The sequence below is a fragment of the Schistocerca serialis genome, chromosome 2 (genome assembly GCF_023864345.2).
Source record: "Schistocerca serialis cubense isolate TAMUIC-IGC-003099 chromosome 2, iqSchSeri2.2, whole genome shotgun sequence".
Lineage (NCBI taxonomy): Eukaryota > Metazoa > Arthropoda > Insecta > Orthoptera > Acrididae > Schistocerca > Schistocerca serialis.
The window spans coordinates 612584518-612604593 of NC_064639.1; the positions used below are offsets into that span (position 1 = coordinate 612584518).

Consider the following 20076-nt stretch of genomic DNA (forward strand, 5'->3'; position numbering starts at 1 on the left):
CTGCACTCAGCCTGGAGAGAAAGATGCGGTCCCTGAGATCGAGGACCGCCCCAGACCGCGGCAGCAGGGAGACTGCTCCAGTAGCCGCCGCGCCGGCCGCACCGAAGACACCAGGAGAGGAACGGTGGAGGGGGTAACGGCTAGTATATATAGGGCGCCGAGAGGAACAGCACAGCATTCGTCAGGAACCACCTGAAGATGGCAGCGTGTACGTCTGCCGAAATATTGTGAAGAAATTACGATGCTACCCGGTCGGATACCCGAGAACTGTTCAAATATACTCTTCTTGTCTGAAATGTTTATCGTCCACGTTGATCATTAGAACATTTCAAAAGCTACGCTCTTACTTACCAGTCCTAAATTTATTGTTGACGTTGAAGGCATATGGGTATATTGAAATAACGTAAAAATAAAAACGTATTTTCTATGAAAGTAGTCACTTTATCCATAAATGGCACGCTATAAAAAAGAAATAATTACAAAAGACTGTAAACATTTACAGAAATCATAGCTACACGCTGCTGATGTGTAAAGCAAAGCACTGAAGTCCGTTACTGTAGCGTCATAACACATTGTACAAAGCGTCTAACAAAAATACATTTCTCAGTCATTAAGACAGTAGTGAGGTGAGACCCGTAGCTACGTAGGCCGCCAGACCGCTAGCGGCGGTGCGCACCGGTAGTAGAGTTCGCACAGTCACGACGAGGCGTACTCGTTGTACACGAGCTCGAGTATCTTCATGCGCAGGAGCAGCTTCCGCGAGTAGTTCATGTTCCTCATGTAGGGCAGCAGCGACTTGAAGAAGAGCAGCTCGTCGCTGTCCACGTCCTGGATCTCGCGTTCGGTGAGCGAGAGCGCCTTGGTCTCGGCCGAGGCGTCGGCGCACGCGTCGCTATCGAGGTGGTGTCGGCGGCGCGAAGAGCGCTTGTGCGGTGGCAGCATGAACGAGACGGGCGCGTGCGCGATCGTGTCGCTGAACGAGGTGCTCTCCGACAGGTCGGGGAAGTGCGGCAGCGCGGGGAACTCCGTCTTGATGTGGCGCCGCTTCGCCTCGCTCTTGAGCGTCTCCTCGTCCGCGTCGTACTGCGAGCTGTCCACCGTCGCCTGCTTACTGTCCTCGCAGAACAACTGCTGCTCCAGACTGCGCGGCCGGTACTTGCTGCCGATGGTCCGCTTCGTGAAGCTCATCAGGTGGAAGAAGGGCCAGTTGGACGTCGCCTCCGTCGTCGAGCCCTCGCCACCCGTGTGCGACACCTTAGCGAGCTCGCACCGGTAGTAGTCCTTCAGGCTCTTCCATCTCTTCTTCACCGCCGTGCCTGCAAACAGAACACACAATTAATGGCACATTCCGTGGACGTGTTAAAAACGAAACAAACATAAGGACTCTGTCCAACTCAAGTTGTACACCGAGGGAAATGCAATGACCGAACGCAACCACACATACTCCAGTATTTCGAGGCTTGTGAGATTTGATAATTCAGGTATTTGATAATTCAGATTTAATTGTATGCAAGCTTATTATCAATAAAGATAAACGCCATTTTGCAGATGATGCTGTCATTTTTATCGTCTAGTAAAGTCATCGGAAGATCAAAACAAATTGCAAAACGATTTAGAAAAGATATCTGTATTGTGCGAAAATTGGCAATTGGCCCTAAATAATGAAAAGTGTGAGAGGTCATCCATATGAGTGCTGAAAGAAATCAACTATACTTCGGTTATACAGAAGAATGCTGAAGATTGGATGGGTAGATCACATAACTAATGAAGAGGTATTGAATAGAATTGGAGAGAAGAGAAATTTGTGGCACAACTTGACTAGAAGAAGAGATCGGTTGGTAGGGCATATTCTGAGGCATCAAGGGATCACCGTTTGGTATTGGAGGCCAGCGTGGGGGGGGGGGGGGGGTTAAAAATCGTAGAGGGAGACCAAGAGATGGATACACTAAACAGATTCAGAAGGATGTAGGTTGCAGTAGGTACTGGGAGATGAAGAAGCCTGCACAGGATTGATTAGCATGGAGAGCTACATCAAACCAGTCTCTGGACTGAAGAACACACGATAAATCAGTCAAATATAGAGGCCCTAAAATCATCTAAATACCTAGGAATGATAATTACAAATAACTTAAACTGAAAACAATACACAGAAAATGTTGTGAGAAAGGCGAACCAAAGACTGCGATTTATTAGCTTGGTTCAAACGGCTCTGAGCACTATGGGACTTAACTTCTGAGGTCATCAGTCCCCTAGAACTTAGAACTATTTAAACCTAACTAACCTAAGGACATCACACACATCCATGCCCGAGGCAGGATTCGAACCTGCGACCGTAGCGGTCGCGCGTTTCAAGACTGTAGCGCCTAGAACCGCTCGGCCACCCCGGGTGGCTGCGATTTATTGGCAGGAGCCTTAGAAGATTCAACAGATCTACTAAAGAAACTGCCTACGCTACCATTGTCCGTCGTAGTGTGAAGGTGGTTCGATGAACCCTCTTCCAGTCACTTAAGTGTGATTTGCGGAGTATCCATGTAGATGTAGACCTAGATGAAGAATGATGTGAGTTCGAGTACTGAGTGTGTCTATCGTTACTGATACGCTTCACGCGGAGACCGCAGAGCAGCGTGCCCGGAGGATGTGCACATGCAGCTTACCACCATCTTTCGAATTTTGAGAAAGGTTGAACCATTGGCATGGGGGAACTTGGAGCTTCATACCAACACATTGCACGGACTGTTAGCTATAGTGCAATGACAGCAGAACGAGATGGAATCAGGACAACACTGCACCACAAGAAATCGTAGGATTGTTCTGCTGACTCCAGTGATCAGACCGCTGACAATAGCTGAAACCGGGGCAGAGATAACAGGGAGTACCACGGAAAATATTACAGGGGACTGAGTTAAGATCTCGTTGACCGCTGACACCATGTCAGAGTCAACACAGACTTACACGGTAAATAGCCAGAGTCAACTAGAACACTGTGGCATTGTGTTGTGTTCGGCGATGGGGTCAAATAGACGTCAGTGTGTCCGTGAACGAACTGGTGAAAGTTCACTGGAGGTAGTGATTTCTCGAGATGCATACAACTCCGAGAATCACGGTGTGGGGAGCTATTGTATATGACACTAGGATGGATTTGGCATTTGTTCAAGGGAGACTCAATGTTCGTCAGAATGGAACAAGAATGGTGAACCCTGTTGATCAAACGTAAATTTATAAAAAAAAATTTAAAAACTGTCTGCTATTTTCAATATATTGTCCCAAACATATTCAAAATTAAAAATTCTTTTTAGTACAAAGTAACGACAAGTTTCGCTAGCTTAACTACCATCTTCAGATCTGAGAATAGACAAACCCAAGGAAAAATTGCTGTAAGTAAACAATTAAGTAAAAATGCTTATTTTAAAAATTGATAGGAAATTAACATACCACATGTAATATTATAAATGCACTAGCAATATACAACACCGTTGCATCGTCCATAAAATTCTTATTTTATATCTTATTTTACATTTCATTATCTGCTTACGAACGTTTGCTCCTATTCTGACTATATCAGATATACTCAGTAAACCCTGTTGTCATACCCTTCGGGATCGCGTTACTATTTGGTATATTTCAGCAGGATAATGCAAACTGTGTCGAGACTATGAACGCCTTGAGCTTTGTACAGATCCTTAACTGGCCGGCCCGTACCCTGTACCTGGTGCTCACAGAGCATGTCTCGGATGCGATGGAAAAAGTATTGTTTCATACCAGCTTCTAGCCAGCAATCTTTATGCACAGACGCAGCCTGTGTTTCATACAAGACAAGAAGTTCCTCATGATGATCTTTGAAGGCTGTTGTCTTGCATGCACAACGAATACAAGAGCGTATTCGTGCCCGTGGGGTCACAGCTGGTGCTGATGGTGATGGACATCATTTCTCGATGAAATGAATGTTTAATCATTTAATACCCATCAAGTCATGAACAATTTTACATACTTCGATAAATATCTCACTTGTTGTGTATGTTGTAACACTTTCCATTTCCGTCTGTACTGTATTCATTAAAGATACAATGAGGGAAGTAAAGGATTATTTCTATCTTGGAGTTGTTTGTTTAAGTCAGGATGGTCGGACGGGGATTAGAACGGCCGTCTTCCCGAATGAGACCGGGACCTTACCTCTGTGCCATATCGCTCGATTACAAGAAATTAGTCAGGGGCTTAATGAAATTATTACAGACCCATATCTCTGACCTCAATTTGCAGTAGGATTCCATATTCCTAGATTTCCAGAAGGCTTTTCATACCGTTCCTCACAAGTGACTATTAATCAAATTGCGTGCATATGGAGTATCGTCTCACTTGTGTGACTGGATTCGCGATTTCCTCTCAGAGAGGTCACAGTTCGTAGTGACAGACGGTAAATCATCGAGTAGAACAGAAGTGATAACTGGCGTTCCGAAAGGTAGTGTCACAGGCCCTCTGCTGTTCCTGATTTAAATAAATGATCTAGGTGATAATCTGAGCAGCCCCCTTAGATTGTTTGCAGATGACGCTATAATTTACCATCTAGTAAAATCATCAGACGTTCAATTCCAATTACAAAATGATCTAGAGAGAATTTCTGTATGGTGCGAAAAGTGGCAATTAGCACTAAACAAAGAAAAGTGTGAGGTCATCCACATGGGTACTAAAAGAAATCCGATACATTTTGGGTATACGATAAATCGCACAAATCTAAGGGCTGTCAATTCGACTAAAACCTAGGAATTTCAATTACGAGCAACTTAAACTGTAAAGACCACATATATAATATTGTGGGGAAGGCGGAACAAAGACTGCGCTTTGTTGGCAGAACACTTAGAAGATGCGACAAACCCACTAAAGAGACAGCGTACATTACACTTGTCCGTCCTCTCCTGGAATATTGCTGCGCGGTATGGGATCCTTACCATGTAGGATTGACGGAGGACATCGAAAAAGAGCAAAGAAGGGCAGCTCGTTTCGTGTTATCGCGCAATAGGGGTGAGAGTGTCACTGATATAGCCGGCCGAAGTGGCCGTGCGGTTAAAGGCGCTGCAGTCTGGAACCGCAAGACCGCTACGGTCGCAGGTTCGAATCCTGCCTCGGGCATGGATGTTTGTGATGTCCTTAGGTTAGTTAGGTTTAACTAGTTCTAAGTTCTAGGGGACTAATGACCTCAGCAGTTGAGTCCCATAGTGCTCAGAGCCATTTGAACCATTTGTCACTGATATGATACGCGATTTGGGGTGGCAGTCACTGAAACAAAGGCGGTTTTCTTTGTGGCGAGATCTATTTACGAAATTTCAATCACCAACTTTCTCTTCCGAATGTGTAAATATCTTGTTGACACCCACCTACGTAGGGAGAAATGATCATCATAATAAAATAAGAGAAATCAGACCTCGAACGGAAGGATTTACGTGTTCCTTCTTCCCACGCGCCATTCAAGAGTGGAATGGTAGAAAAGTTGTATGACAATGGTTCGACGAACCCTCTGACAGGCACTTAAGTGTGAATTGCAGGGTAACCATGTCGATGTAGATGAAACTGAACGTACAATGACGGTTTGCGGATAAGGTTGAAATGCTGTATGACTGATTGTAAAACTTGGACAACATGCTCTTGAAGAGGTGGACGAATGTTGCTATGGCGGAAGTATTTCAGAATAAAAACTATCTTGGTTGCGAAATTATTTATCATCGATAACGCGTTTCACCCTTTTGTGGCAGCATCAGACTGCCTATAAAAACAAGAAACCAATCAATTAGAAACGAACAGAAGAAGGCGAAAGCCCATATAGTAAACTGGTCAGGAAAATGAACTAAAACTAATAGAAACTTATGTAAAAGTGGCTGGTTATTTAGCTCATCTGTCATAAGGCCATATAAAATGGAAAATGAAAGCAAAAATAACTTCGCAACCAATACTGTTTTTATTCTGAAAAAGTATAAAGCCTGAGACCAGAAGAAAAATAAAAAAAACTATTTTAGGAGAGCAGCTCTGTATGGATGCAAAAAAATGGGCGATGAGGAAGATGGCTACGAAACCTTTAAAAGTTTTGTTGCAGGAGATTTTTGAAGATCGGATGGTTGATCGAGTAAGGATTGCAGAAGTCCTGTAACGATTCGACGAGGAACATTGTCTAATAAAGAACTTAGTGAAACGAAGAGATAAATTGGGCAGATATGCGACGTGAGTCGTTGCTGAATGTCGAAGGGATAGTGGATGTGGCAGGCCTGGATACGAATACATAAGGCAGAGTATCGATAATCGATGCAACTGGTAGGCCGAAACGAAGAGAGTAGCTGGCAGATAGCAAGAGTGGCTGAGATGCATCAAATCAACCTTAGTGTTGACTACATAAACAATTGCAGTCTCGAAGTAACGGGAATGTCCTTAATTTTTATAAACACTTTTAAGATATCGAAATAATATTAACTTATGGAATCTTTATTTCTGTTTTTGCGGCGTTCAACATATTTTTAAAAGAGGAGTGTAATGAAACAAGGTCCGCTAGTGTTAATACAAAATATCCTACTAAAAAGGCAAAAAAGGAGCTAAATCTTCTAGTGACACTTTCCGTAGCAGAACGTAGGGAGCCAGTTCATATGGTGCACAATTTGTTAGCTCATGTTGAGAAACTAATCGTGTAATGAACTTCGTTAGGCGCAATTTGAAAAGCTACGTGGTTATAAAATCATTACGTTACCTAACTTGAGAAGCTAAATTACGTTAGTTACTAACTGTAAACAGTGAACTTAAGTGAAATACTTGCAATTATTATGTCTCGACCTAGGCTCACACAAACAGTACCATGACTGATTTCAACTTCTTAGCATGTCATCATCAGATGATCCGTTCAAACAGAAAGAAGAAGAATAGCAAAATCCTAGGAAACTGAATTCAGACTAACTTTTATTCACACCTAAACGCACTTGAACGTGTTACACAGTAAGTCGTCAGCTGAACAGGCTAGGAGAGATGCTCGAAGGTGAACATATCAGCGCTCTGATTGTTATAACGGAAGGTTGCAGTTAGCTACGGCTCAGTATGAAGTTTATAACTCTTAAACCGCACTGGGCGCGTTTTGAGCGCACTGACAATTTGTTGTTTGCATTGCACTCTCAGGTTGTGAAATCAGCTGCATTAAGAGTAATGACCTGAAGATGGTTGTTCGACAACTGAAACTGTTTATCCAACTGCTTCTTTATGTTGTCATCAAGGAAAATAAATTATACTGAATTTTTTGACTGGAAGGTTGAACAATACTCTAAAAAATTGAAAGGTGGGAAGTAACCAGTAAAACCCAGTTGTTATTCTGCTGTGCACGTTTACTAAATCAGGTGAGGCTTTGATAATACTCAGCTGACATCTATTCCTATATGCCGAAGTTGGAGCTGGCTGCAGTCAGTACATTCACACATTCACTTTATTACCACAATGTCGACGTCGCCCAATTTTTCTCCGCACTTTCTGATGCACACTTAGGAGACGAACGCCATACTCTTGATGACTACAGTAGAGTGGGCGCAGTGGTCAAACGGTAAATTGTGCGGTACCATCGCATGTAAGGGTCAAATACCACTGCTAAAAGTTCGCAGATGACGCAGCACCTCCGGCTGTCAGTAAAGAAGACTTGGACCAATCAACTGAATGCACAAACAAGGCTAATATGGCGATACTGGACTGCGGCAATCTAACGCGGAAACTGCAGAAGACAGTACTGAAAGTACAGAAAGAATTTTGTCTAGGAAGCAAAATTACATACAATTGGTGAAGGAAACACGATATCAGATGTAGAACGGTTCAGGGACAGAAAGGTATCATCAGCGAAATTGTTCTCTCTAATAAAGTATTAACATGGAACTGGAGATATGTTTCTAAAAATATACATCTGGGACACAGCACTGAGCGGATGTGCAACGCCAATCATGGCAAAACAAGAGTAGAAAGTAAATGTGATGCTAAAGAATTCTGTCAGAAATGACGGGGGGCAGATACAGTATGAACTGAAGCGGTACTAGAAGCACTGAAGGAGATAAATATGTCTACGGAACATATTTATCGAATGAAGAGACGCAAGTGGGAATCTGCTGCGGCATCCGGAAAGTTATATCCGTATCTACATACTTCTATTCAGTTCGCATTTAAAATGTCTTGGTTCATCGAACCACCTTCTATTTCTCTGCCGTCCCACTCTTTAACAGCGCACGGGAAAAATGAATATTTAAATCTTTACGTGCGCCCTCTGATTTTCTTTATTTTATTATGATGATTATATATTACTATGTAGGCAGACATCAACAAAATATTTTCGCATTCGAGGGAGAAATTTGGTGGCTAAAATTTAGTGTAAAGGTCTCGCCACAAACAAAAACGCCTGTTTTGATGACCAACCCAACTCGCGCATCATATCCGTGGCACTTTCTCACCCATCTCGCGATAACAGAAAAAGAGCTGTCTTTCTTTGAGCTTCTTCGACGTCCTGCATCAGCAAGCTATAAAGAGCTGTAGCAGAGAAAAACTGTAGCGACGAAGGAAATGGAAGGTCAGATCAAACCAGTGGAATTATCGAGAAATTTAAATGACCACGCTGGTTAGACGCTGTTCGGCTACCCTGGAGTACCAATGTGAATTTTTATCTTTTGACACGCAAGGTGCTCGTGCTTCCTTACTCTCCGCGTAGACAGCGTCCTTTACGAGTTTTACATTTAAGTCATAGTATTGCATTTTCCGACTTCAGAAGTCGATGTGTTGCTATTGCTTTGCACGAAGCATTTGACTGAAAATTAAAATTACTAAGCGATCCTCTAACGTTTCCGTCAAGCTAATGACTACACGTTCGAAGGAGTTACATTACGAGTGATTATTTATCGTTACATTCAGAATTTAATTTCTCCTCCGAAGTTGAGACTTTCGGTCTCACTTTCCACGAAATACATCCTCGAGAAAAATGGTTTCTTTTCACAACAGTCGGCGCCGGAAGTTTCGTCCCTACTGCGCGACCGGGAACTGCCAGCTGGTGTCTGCTTTTCCAGAAGAAGCAGAGGCGTGCCAAGTTCTGGGGAACCGGTCGCCATCTCAGCGACGAGGTGACCTGCACACACGCGCCGCGCTGCCGACACACACACACACACACACACACACACACACACACACACACACACACACACGCTGACGTCTGAGGCACGATTCCCCTTTCGCAGCTAGACTGGGTATCGTTAACAGATCTCACTGATGAGGAACGTGCTGAATAAGTCTGTGTCATCGATGTTGTTTCGGTTTCTCCGAATGGGTTAACGGAAAAACTTGTGAAAAAAACGTGTGAAGTTTATCCACCAGTAAATTCCAGCCGACCGGAAGGAGTAGCTTGAGAAAACTAGACGATGAGACCTGAGAGTCCAATTACAATTTGAGTAATAGGAGTCCAAAACAAAGACGAACACTCTCATTTCTGGGATATCAAGCATAATGTGTCATTCCTTGAAATTTGCCGATACTGAAATATTCGCTGATGTCTTAACCATGGTAGCTGGTCAGCGCTTCAGATTCAGAGTGCTAGGAAAAGAGATCCGAAATTCAGCATCATCGCTGGCAGTGGATGGGAGCTGCTACTATCACAGATGCGTCGTTGGAAGACTGCTAGCTCCTTGAACTGGTCTCTATAGGACAAAGTGACAAGCCAATGTGATTTTGGAAACGTGACATGTTAAATATTAGCAGTACATCTGGAAGTTAATCAACAGCGCTGATGTTGCTTCGCAGTAATATTGGGAGAAGAAACAATACCATTAGTTTAACTGTTATAAAGGTAGTGTATCTATTTGTTTCTATTAAAAAAAGATCGTGATTTCTTTTCATAATCTACACATCATACTGTGGTTTCCAGTACATTCGTATCGTGATCTACAGAGTTACGAAACCCAAAACAAACTTCGTGAGTACACGTTAACTTCGTGTGCACTAGGACAGTGCTGGCTGTGCTGATAGTAGTATTAGTAGTTTTGCTCCTTTTTTAAAATGAGTTATGAAGAGAGAAAAATCGGAACGCATTCGTACGTAAACGGAGAAGAGCCACAAAGCGGAACGCGCATTGGTATGTAAACGGAAAAAAGCGTACAATTGCAGGTCAGTAACTCAGTTGGGCAAGGAAAGGGTGGCCGTGACCTTATTGCAGGAACTATCTGCACGAGCTTTTTAGGAAAACATAGGATGGTCAGAAGAAATTATGAAGTCCACTCTTTTCGGGCAAATAAATCAGTTTTTCCACTGCGCGACCTGGTACGTATATGAAGCGGATATATCCTAGAAATGAAGCTCACAAAAGTCCATTATAACTTTTCAATAGCTCTCTGAGTGAAAAAAATTAATTCAAAAGAATACCTAGCTTTTACTATGACACAATAACCTGCCCAAATCGGGGCACGTGACTATAGGGGTCCGACATAATGCAGCGCTCGCCTACTTTTACGGACTCTTCCCGTTAAATCAAAGTTAGACAGCTGTTACTCTAATGCCACATCTTGGGATAACAAGAACGAGTTAAGAGCAGAAGACAAGTCGTGTCACGCATTAACAGAGTTCAATGATGATGGCGTCCTCTTGGGTAAAATATTCCGGAGGTAAAATAGTCCCCCATTCGGATCTCCGGGAGGGGACTACTCAAGAGGAAGTTGTTATCAGGAGAAAGAAAACTGGCGTTCTACGGATCGGAGCGTGGAATGTCAGATCCCTTAATCGGGCAGGTAGGTTAGAAAATTTAAAAAGGGAAATGGATAGGTTAAAGTTAGATATAGTGGGAATTAGTGAAGTTCGGTGGCAGGAGGAACAGGACTTCTGGTCAGATGAGTACAGGTTTATAAATACAAAATCAAATAGGGGTAATGCAGGAGTAGGTTTAATAATGAATAAAAAAAATAGGTGTACACAAACAGCATAGTGAACGCATTATTGTGGCCAAGATAGATACGAAGCCCACACCTACTACAGTAGTACAAGTTTATATGCCAACTAGCTCTGCAGATGACGAAGAAATTGATGAAATGTATGATGAGATAAAAGAAATTATTCAGGTAGTGAAGGGAGACGAAAATTTAATAATCATGGGTGACTGGAATTCATCAGTAGGAAAGGGAGAGAAGGAAAAATAGTAGGTGAATATGGATTGGGGCTAAGAAATGAAAGAGGAAGCCGCCTGGTAGAATTTTGCGCAGAGCATAACTTAATCATAGCTAATACTTGGTTTAAGAATCATAAAAGAAGGCTGTATACATGGAAGAACCCTGGAGATACTAAAAGGTATCGGATAGATTATATAATGGTAAGACAGAGATTTAGGAACCAGGTTTTAAATTGTAAGACATTTCCAGGGGCAGATGTGGACTCTGACCACAATCTATTGGTTATGAACTGTAGATTAAAACTGAAGAAACTGCAAAAAGGTGGGAATTTAAGGAGATGGGACTTGGATAAAGTGAAAGAACCAGAGGTTGTACAGAGTTTCAGGGAGAGCATAAGGGAACAATTGACAGGAATGGGGGAAAGAAATACAGTAGAAGAAGAATGGGTAGCTTTGAGGGATGAAATAGTGAAGGCAGCAGAGGATCAAATAGGTAAAAAGACGAGGGCTAGTAGAAACACTTCGGTAACAGAAGAAATATTGAATTTAATTGATGAAAGGAGAAAATATAAAAATCCAGTAAATGAAGCAGGCAAAAAGGAATACAAACGTCTAAAAAATGATATTGACAGGAAGTGCAAAATGGCTAAGCAGGGATGGCTAAAGGACAAATGTAAGGATGAAGAGGCTTATCTCACTAGGGGTAAGATAGATACTGCCTACAGGAAAATTAAAGAGGCCTTTGGAGAAAGGAGAACCACTTGCATGAATATCAAGAGCTTTGATGGAAACCCAGTTCTAAGCAAAGAAGGGAAAGCAGAAAGGTGAAAGGAGTATATAGAGGGCCTATACAAGGGCGGTGTACTTGAGGACAATATTATGAAAATGGAAGAGGATGTAGATGAAGATGAATTGGGAGATATGATATTGCGTGAAGAGTTTGACAGAGCACTGAAAGACCTGAGTCGAAACAAGGCCCCCGGAGTAGACAACATTCCATTAGAACTACTGACAACCTTGGGAGAGCCAGTCCTGACAAAACTCTACCATCTGGTGAGCAAGATGTATGAGACAGGCGAAATACCCTCAGACTTCAAGAAGAATATAAAAATCCCAATCCCAAAGAAAGCAGCTGTTGACAGATGTGAAAATTACCGACCTATCAGTTTAATAAGTCACAGCTGCAAAATACTTATGCGAATTATTTACAGACGAATGGAAAAACTGATAGAAGCCGACCTTGGGGAAGATCAGTTTGGATTCCGTAGAAATATAGGAACACGTGAGGCAATAGTGACCCTACGACTTATCTTAGAAGCTAGATTAAGAAAAGGCAGACCTACGTTTCTAGCATTTGTAGACTTAGAGAAAGCTTTTGACAATGTTGATTGGAATACTCTCTTTCAAATTCTGAAGATGGCAGGGATAAAATACAGAGAGCGAAAGGCTACTTACAATTTGCACAGAAAGCAGATGGCAGTTATAAGAGTCGAGGGGTATGAAAGGGAAGCAGTGGTTGGGAAGGGAGTGAGACAGGGTTGTAGCCTATCCCCGATGTTATTCAATCTGTATATTGAGCAAGCAATAAAGGAAACAAAAGAAAAATTCGGAGTAAGTATTAAAATCCATGGAGAAGAAATAAAAACTTTGAGGTTCGCCGATGACATTGTAATTCTGTCAGAGACAGCAAAGGACTTGGAAGAGCAGTTGAACGGAATGGACAGTGTCTTGAAAGGAGGGTATAAGATGAACATCAACAAAAGCAAAACGAGGATAATGGAATGTAGTCGAATTAAGTCGGGTGATGCTGAGGGAATTAGATTAGGAAATGAGACACTTAAAGTAGTAAAGGAGTTTTGCTATTTGGGGAGCAAAATAACTGATGATGGTCGAAGTAGAGAGGATATAAAATGTAGACTGGCAATGGCAAGGAAAGCGTTTCTGAAGAAGAGAAATTTGTTAACATCGAGTATTGATTTAAGTGTCAGGAAGTTGTTTCTGAAAGTATTTGTATGGAGTGTAGCCATGTATGGAAGTGAAACGTGGACGATAAATAGCTTAGACAAGAAGAGAATAGAAGCTTTCGAAATGTGGTGCTACAGAAGAATGCTGAAGATTAGATGGGTTGATCACATAACTAATGAGGAGGTATTGAATAGAATTGGGGAGAAGAGGAGCTTGTGGCACAACTTGGCTAGAAGAAGGGATCGGTTGGTAGGACATGTTCTGAGACATCGAGGGATCACCAATTTAGTATTGGAGGGCAGCGTGGAGGGTAAAAATCGTAGAGGGAGACCAAGAGATGAATACACTAAACAGATTCAGAAGGATGTAGGTTGCAGCAGGTACTGAAAGATGAAGAAGCTTGCACAGAATAGAGTAGCATGGAGAGCTGCATCAAACCAGTCTCAGGACTGAAGACCACAACAACAACAACATGGTTTGATAAACGCTATTTGTTTAATTTTCTCCACTAGACCATGTTTTATACAATTCCTCTATAGACAGCAACTGTTTAACAGATGTCACATGTGGGACTGGGCGAATACTGTGGTATTAACTGGCGCCTAATGCCTCAGAACATAACCATTTTAAAATCACATTACAGTTTCCCTACACCGTCGCTTGGAAATCTATACATTTCGCTCTTGAAAATTCCCCTACATCTAGAGCTCAAAGGTCAGGGAAACTGATGCGATTACTCCTTATATAACGATGTTTGATTACTCATTGCCACGATCTCAACTTTTCCAAATTCGTCTCAGTTTTCTCCATTTTCCCACATACTTGTCTACACAATATAGTCAGTAATGTGGTACAGGATTCGGTAACTGTTCTATTCTAAAGTACCCAAACAGGAGCAACAATTACTTCAATTTATAACGGGACCAGAAATCGATCTGTGAATTAAATATAACACTTATGAACGGCATTAGCGTTATCAACACAAGTTGTTGCGGTTGTGCTTTCCGTCATGGTAGCTACGTCGCTTTTTGCCCTGTTAATGAGCGCGAAATGCAGTCAGGATCCCACCTCATACCTCCGGACCGAATAATAAAATCCCATCATTATGCCACCGCCCCCGCCCCCGCCCCCTCCCCGTTTTCACTAGTCATCAACACAGAAAAAGCAGCGGCAAACAAAGGAAGGAAGCCATAACCGTATTCCGCTTATCTATCTACCTTTCTTTCTTAAGAGGCTGTAGAATACTGGATATCTGTCTCTATTTAAAGCCGACACAACACTTCCTAGTATGAGGGCAGGTCACCAACCAACCTAGATTCAAATATCAACCGTAAGGAAAAGCACCATCGTCAAATCTCTAAAAAGAATAAATAAAAATATGTTGCACAAATCACTGAAGTTATTATCTTCTTTTACAACAACTTCTGTAAGAGCTATGCTTTAATTAGGTCTATCTATTGCGTTATACGCTTCAGAGGGCCAGAAATTACTGTCTCCGCAGGTGACCCTTCTTGGGAAAGACACTAAAAGGTATAACAGAAAACTTCACGTACGGCCTTTAGCAGAGGATGAAACGGAATTTGCGACACAAAAATTTGCTTCATATAAATAACATGAGCGTATCGCTGCCAGTTTCAAAATTGAGGTCCTGAGTTTAGATGCACTAAAAGTAGTCTGTGAAGTACAGAACGACGAAACACCATCATCGGTAAAGCTACATGGAGGCAACTGTCTATCTAGTTAGTAACAAAACTTAATTTCGATTTCCGTGAAGAAATACGTTTCATTTTGTACGCTGGAAGCTAGTTTGCTTATCAGGCACAACAAACTGTCGCATCTCACTTGTTTGGAGAATATCAGATTAGCACAGTCTGCAGGTGATAAAGATTTATCGCCGCTCCCAGACACAACACGTGACGAAAAGACAGATTACTATCAGTTTAAAAATGTTATGAAGATAGTTAATGAATAATTTGTGGTCACTGCAAGACTCATATCGACGAGAGAGAATGTGTGCTTATCTCGAAATCAATCCCGGCAATAGTCATTGTCCATGGGCGTTGCGGCCGTACAAAAAGCAAGAACAGACCGAAATCTGTCCGGTATGCCTTCGTATTGACATAATTTTTACACAGCTCTTTTCGTCTGTAGCTGATGTGATGTTTCGTGTAGCTGTAGACATGATCAGCAGTTGCAGAGAAAACATGTTCGAATAAAATATAACGAAAGAGATATATATGTGACAATGACAGGACAGCAGTGATTGTACGGGGATGACGCAAATTACAATTAAGTTTGAATAACCAGTACGAAAGATACTTTGTGTCTGGCAAACCCAGCTAATTAAATAGCAATCTGTTATTGCAATGGACAGGTACGCATAGGTACGGGCCACAAGGACTGCGGTCAGTAATAGCGTATGTATTTCATACCTGCAGTAGAGAGACATGATTAACTACAAAATTTCGAAAAGGTATTAAAGTTCAGTGAAAAGCTATAAAAAAAATTTTGCCGATGGCTTTGTAATTCTGTCAGATGTAGCAAAGGACTTAGAAGATGAATCGAAAAGAATAGATGTTTTGGAAAGGGTTACAAGATGAATATCAACGGAAGTGAAACAAGCATAGTCGATTTAAATTAAATTTAGCGATGCGGAAGAAATTATGTTAGGAAAATTAAATACTAAAAGCAGTAGTTTTACTATTCTGATAGCAATATAACTGCAGGTGGTAGAGGTAAAAAACATACAATATGCAGACTGGCAAAAGAAAGAAAAACTTAAGTGAAACATATTAACATCTTAATGTGCATTAAAGAATTAAAAATCTCTCATGAAAGTTCCTGTTTGGTGTATAGCCTTACACACTGAGGTGACGAAAGTCATGGGACAGCACATTCCCATATATAGATGGCGGTAATATCGCGTAAAAGGTATAGAAGGACAGCGCATTCTATTCATATGATGTGAAAAGGTTTAAGAGGTGCTTACAGTCGCACGACGGGAAATAACACTTTTTGAACGCGGAATGGGAGGTGGAGCTAGACGCAGGGGACATTCCATTTAGGAAATCGTAAGGGAATCCAATATTCCAAGATCTACAGAGTCAAGAGTGTGCCGAGAATACCAAACTTCACGCGTTACCTCTCCCCACGGACAACGCAGTGGCCGACGGCCTTCACTTAACGACCGTGAGCAGCGGCGTTTGCGTAGAGTTGTAAGAGCTAACAGACAGGCAACACTGCGTGAAATAACCCTAGATATCAATATGACACGTACGATGAACGTATCCGTCATGACAGCGCGGCGAAATCTGGCGTCAGTGGGCTATGGTAGCAGTCGACCGAAGGGAGTGCATTTGCTAACAGCACGACATCCGCCTGCAGCGTCTCTCCTGGGCTCGTGCCCAAATGAGTTGGATCCTAGACGACCGGAAAACCGTGGCTTGGTCAGATGAATCCCAATTTCAGTTGGTACGAGCTGATGGTAGGGTTCGAGCATGGCGCAGACTCCACGAAGCCATGGACCCAAGTTATCGACAAGGCACTGTGTAAACCGGTGGTGGCTGCGTAATGGTGTTGGCCGTGTTTATATGGAACGGACTGGGTCCTCTGGCCCAACAGCACTGATCACAGACTGTAAATAATTATGTTCGGCTACGTGGGGGCCATTTGCAGCCACTCATGGACTTCAAGTTCCCAAACAAGATGGAATTCCTATGAGTGTTACCGGTCCTCAGTTGTTCACGATTGGTTTGACGAACATTCTGGTCAGTTCGACCGAATGATCTGGCCAGCCAGCGAACATCTCTGGAACGTAGTCGAGAGGTCAGTTCGTGCACAAAATCCTGCCCTGGCAACACTTTCGCAGTTATGGGCGGCTACAGAAACTGCATGTCTCAATATTTCTACAGGGGACTTCCAACGACTTATTGAGTCCATGCCACGTCGAGTTACTGCAGTACGCTAGCAAAGGAAGGTCCAACGCGATATAAAGATGTGTGCCATGACTTTTATCACCACTGTGTATATAAGTGAAGCGTGGATGATTAGCCGTACACGCACGAAGAAAATGGAAGCTTTTGGACAGTAGTGCTGTTGAAGAATGCTGAAGATTTGATCAGTAGATTGGATAATTAAAGTTACAGCACAACTTGACTGAAAGAAGGATAAGATTGATTGGACATATCCCGAGCATCAGCTATTAGCTGATATCGTAAATGAGGAAACTGTGGGGAGAAAAATTTGTGGAGGAAGCTCAAAGCTTTACTATTGTAAGCAAGGTAGTTTTCAGTAGTTATGTAGAGATGAAGAGATTTTCAGGGAATAGACAAGCGTAAAGTGATGCACATCGAAGTAGTCTTCGAATTGAAGATCGAAACAAGGAGGACCATTATTTCGTAACAGCAGATCGACTGAGCGGCAATTAGATTATGACTTAATGTATGCAATGCCTACTTGAAAACGAGTCGACCACGAAACTTCCTCTCCGACCGTTACACATCACTAATTAAGAAATCCTAATATAAACAGTGAGAACAAACATAAATCATAGGGTGCTATTAGTGTGTTGATGAATAAAAAAAATGGCTGCACACTTTGATTACATCACCTTCAGTAGTAGTCGCTAGTCGGAAGACTGGTTTGGTGCAGTTCTCCAAGGTGTCTACCTTGTGAATAATTTTTCATGCCTGCATTACTACTCCATATCCATTTGAACCTGCTAATTGTATTTAACCCTTGGTTTCCTTCTAAATACAACATGGGGGCAGCAAACGAAGACGAAACGCTTATACTCTCGTATTTCACTGCTCTCATTCCTCTTTAGTGAGCATACATATCATGGAAAGAGACTGACTATGCTGCTAGCAGTTAATAATGACTCAGCTAAGTCTGTAAAATGTGCCTTCTTGGCTCACACATAAAACATTTCAAATAGAGTGCTTTGGTACAATTCACCACAGAAAATAGTTGGAACAAATTAACTGTGGTGACTGTCACACACAGTGTATGGAGTGATGATTTTTGAATGCTGGCAAAAAATAATTATAAAACACATTTAGAAAGCTTTTCGCCAATATAGTTAAACTGAGAGAGGAATTTACAGGAGTACTCTAGAGTGTGTCCCTTACAGAGGTAGAGTCTTATGGCCAAATAACGGTCAGCGCTGGAAAAGGCCAGTACCATTGCTGTGTTTGTTGTGTCTCAGCGTTGCCGAGCGTGCGCTACTTGTAGCAGAAGAGTGCTTTTATTAACACCTTGGATGTGAAAGGAGAAGAGTGGACGCAGTAAATCCTAACAGGTGGTTGACTGGATGCAGGAGCATGAATCCAAAAAAGACAGTCTCAATTGTCAAACTCTAAGATGTTAGTGGAATCCAGATTTTCAGGAAAATTTTCATTGATGAGTAATGACAATGTTTTGTCTTAAAATTTATATTTCTTACGGTCCTTTATTGGATTAATTAATTTCGTGTAGCTCAATGGCCAGGCGTTAGTCTTTCGACTACTTGCGTGTCCCTAATCTACTCCAGCTATCCAGTTATCCAACTGTGGAAAGCGGACCAGCAGTTTGATGAGGAATCCAAACCGCATGTCATTCCTGACGATTGCTCACACTCCCAATCACCCACCCACACACACACACATACGCGCGCGCGTACATTAATGCTATACCTCGCCACAACACTCCCGGTCATAAAATTCCGAGTAAAATAACTTTTCTACATTACGTTCTATACAGGTGCAGATGGCAAACTGTGAAAGAAAAACAACTGTAGTGCAAAACACAAAAAACCATAGCACTTGGTAATAAGGTTCTTCAAATACGAAAACATTTTCTTAAAAACTCGAGTTTATATGTGTGCAATTGTTAGGTCTACAACTTTGCTTCCGCCGGTTTTTTTTGGAATTCGGGGCTTCATTATGAAAAACTTACAAAAACTTTCAGGTTCAAAGTGTTGCTCATCGCTGGTCAGCCAGGATGTGTGCCATTGATCGAAAAGGGTGGAAGTCAGAAGGAGCGCATGTGTGGAGAATACGGCGAATGGGGTAGGATTTCCTATATGTGCGTTTCCAAGCACGTTTTGCCGGGTTTTGCGATATGGGGTCGAGCACTGTCATGCTGCAAAATCACCTTTTCATGTCTATCGCTGTATCGTGCCCATTCGTATTTCAGTGCTCGGCTCAAACGCATCAACTGCTTTTGATAACGATCTTCAGTGACTGTTTCCGTTGGTTTCAGCAGCTTCGAAAAACTTTTCCACCGCCATGCCGGTCTACGACGTCAAAATCACCGTTCTTGTGATGCGTTGAAACCATTCTCTGCGCGTTCTTTCACTAATAGTTATCTACAGCTTACCCATCACCTCAGCCGCAGATTTCTTCACGTTAAAGAAGAAAATTCAAACTTCCTTCGTAACGAGAATGGGGCTCGTTCGTTGACATAGTCAATCGAAACTAATTTTATGACGCAATAACAAATCGACTAACAATTTGATGGCGTTATGTTCACAACTGCCTAAGCTTATTGTACGATACTTACGACATACCACCTGCACCACCAATTGCTGCTACTGCCGTATATTGCAAAAGGGTGGAAGCAAAATTGGAGACCTAATAGTAAATAGGACTTGTACCTGTTTTTAATAGAAAGATAATAAAAGCCTATAGATGATGGTGAAACTTCCATGAAACATGCCTGGTAATAGAAAAAACAAAAAATTATGCTTTGCTTAAGGCGGACCCCTTCCAAAAAAACAAATTTATATATAATTTCTTTGTTAGAATTTAAAGTTCATATCATGATATAAATGTGGCTCGAATCGAGACGTGAATTCTTCCATGACGTCTCAAATTATGAATGGAGGGAGAGTGAATAAGAGGAAATTTAAAAAAAGAAATTTAATGATAAATTTCTAATCTGAAGAAAGTTTATTATTTTGGTATATAGATGTAAAATTTACAACGTTCATTAACGAT

At 42.0% G+C, this 20076-nt stretch overlaps 1 protein-coding gene across 1 annotated transcript in view; it reads right to left on the reverse strand.

The window, feature by feature from the left end:
• Nucleotides 1–441: 441 nt before the first annotated feature.
• The window catches only part of LOC126456277 (uncharacterized), a 75059-nt gene continuing 55424 nt past the window's right edge, over nt 442–20076 (reverse strand). The window contains exon 4 of the mRNA XM_050092029.1: nt 442–1316. Within this exon, the coding sequence (XP_049947986.1) occupies nt 697–1316 (620 nt within the window). The 3' untranslated portion in view covers nt 442–696. The remainder of the gene's footprint in view (nt 1317–20076) is intronic.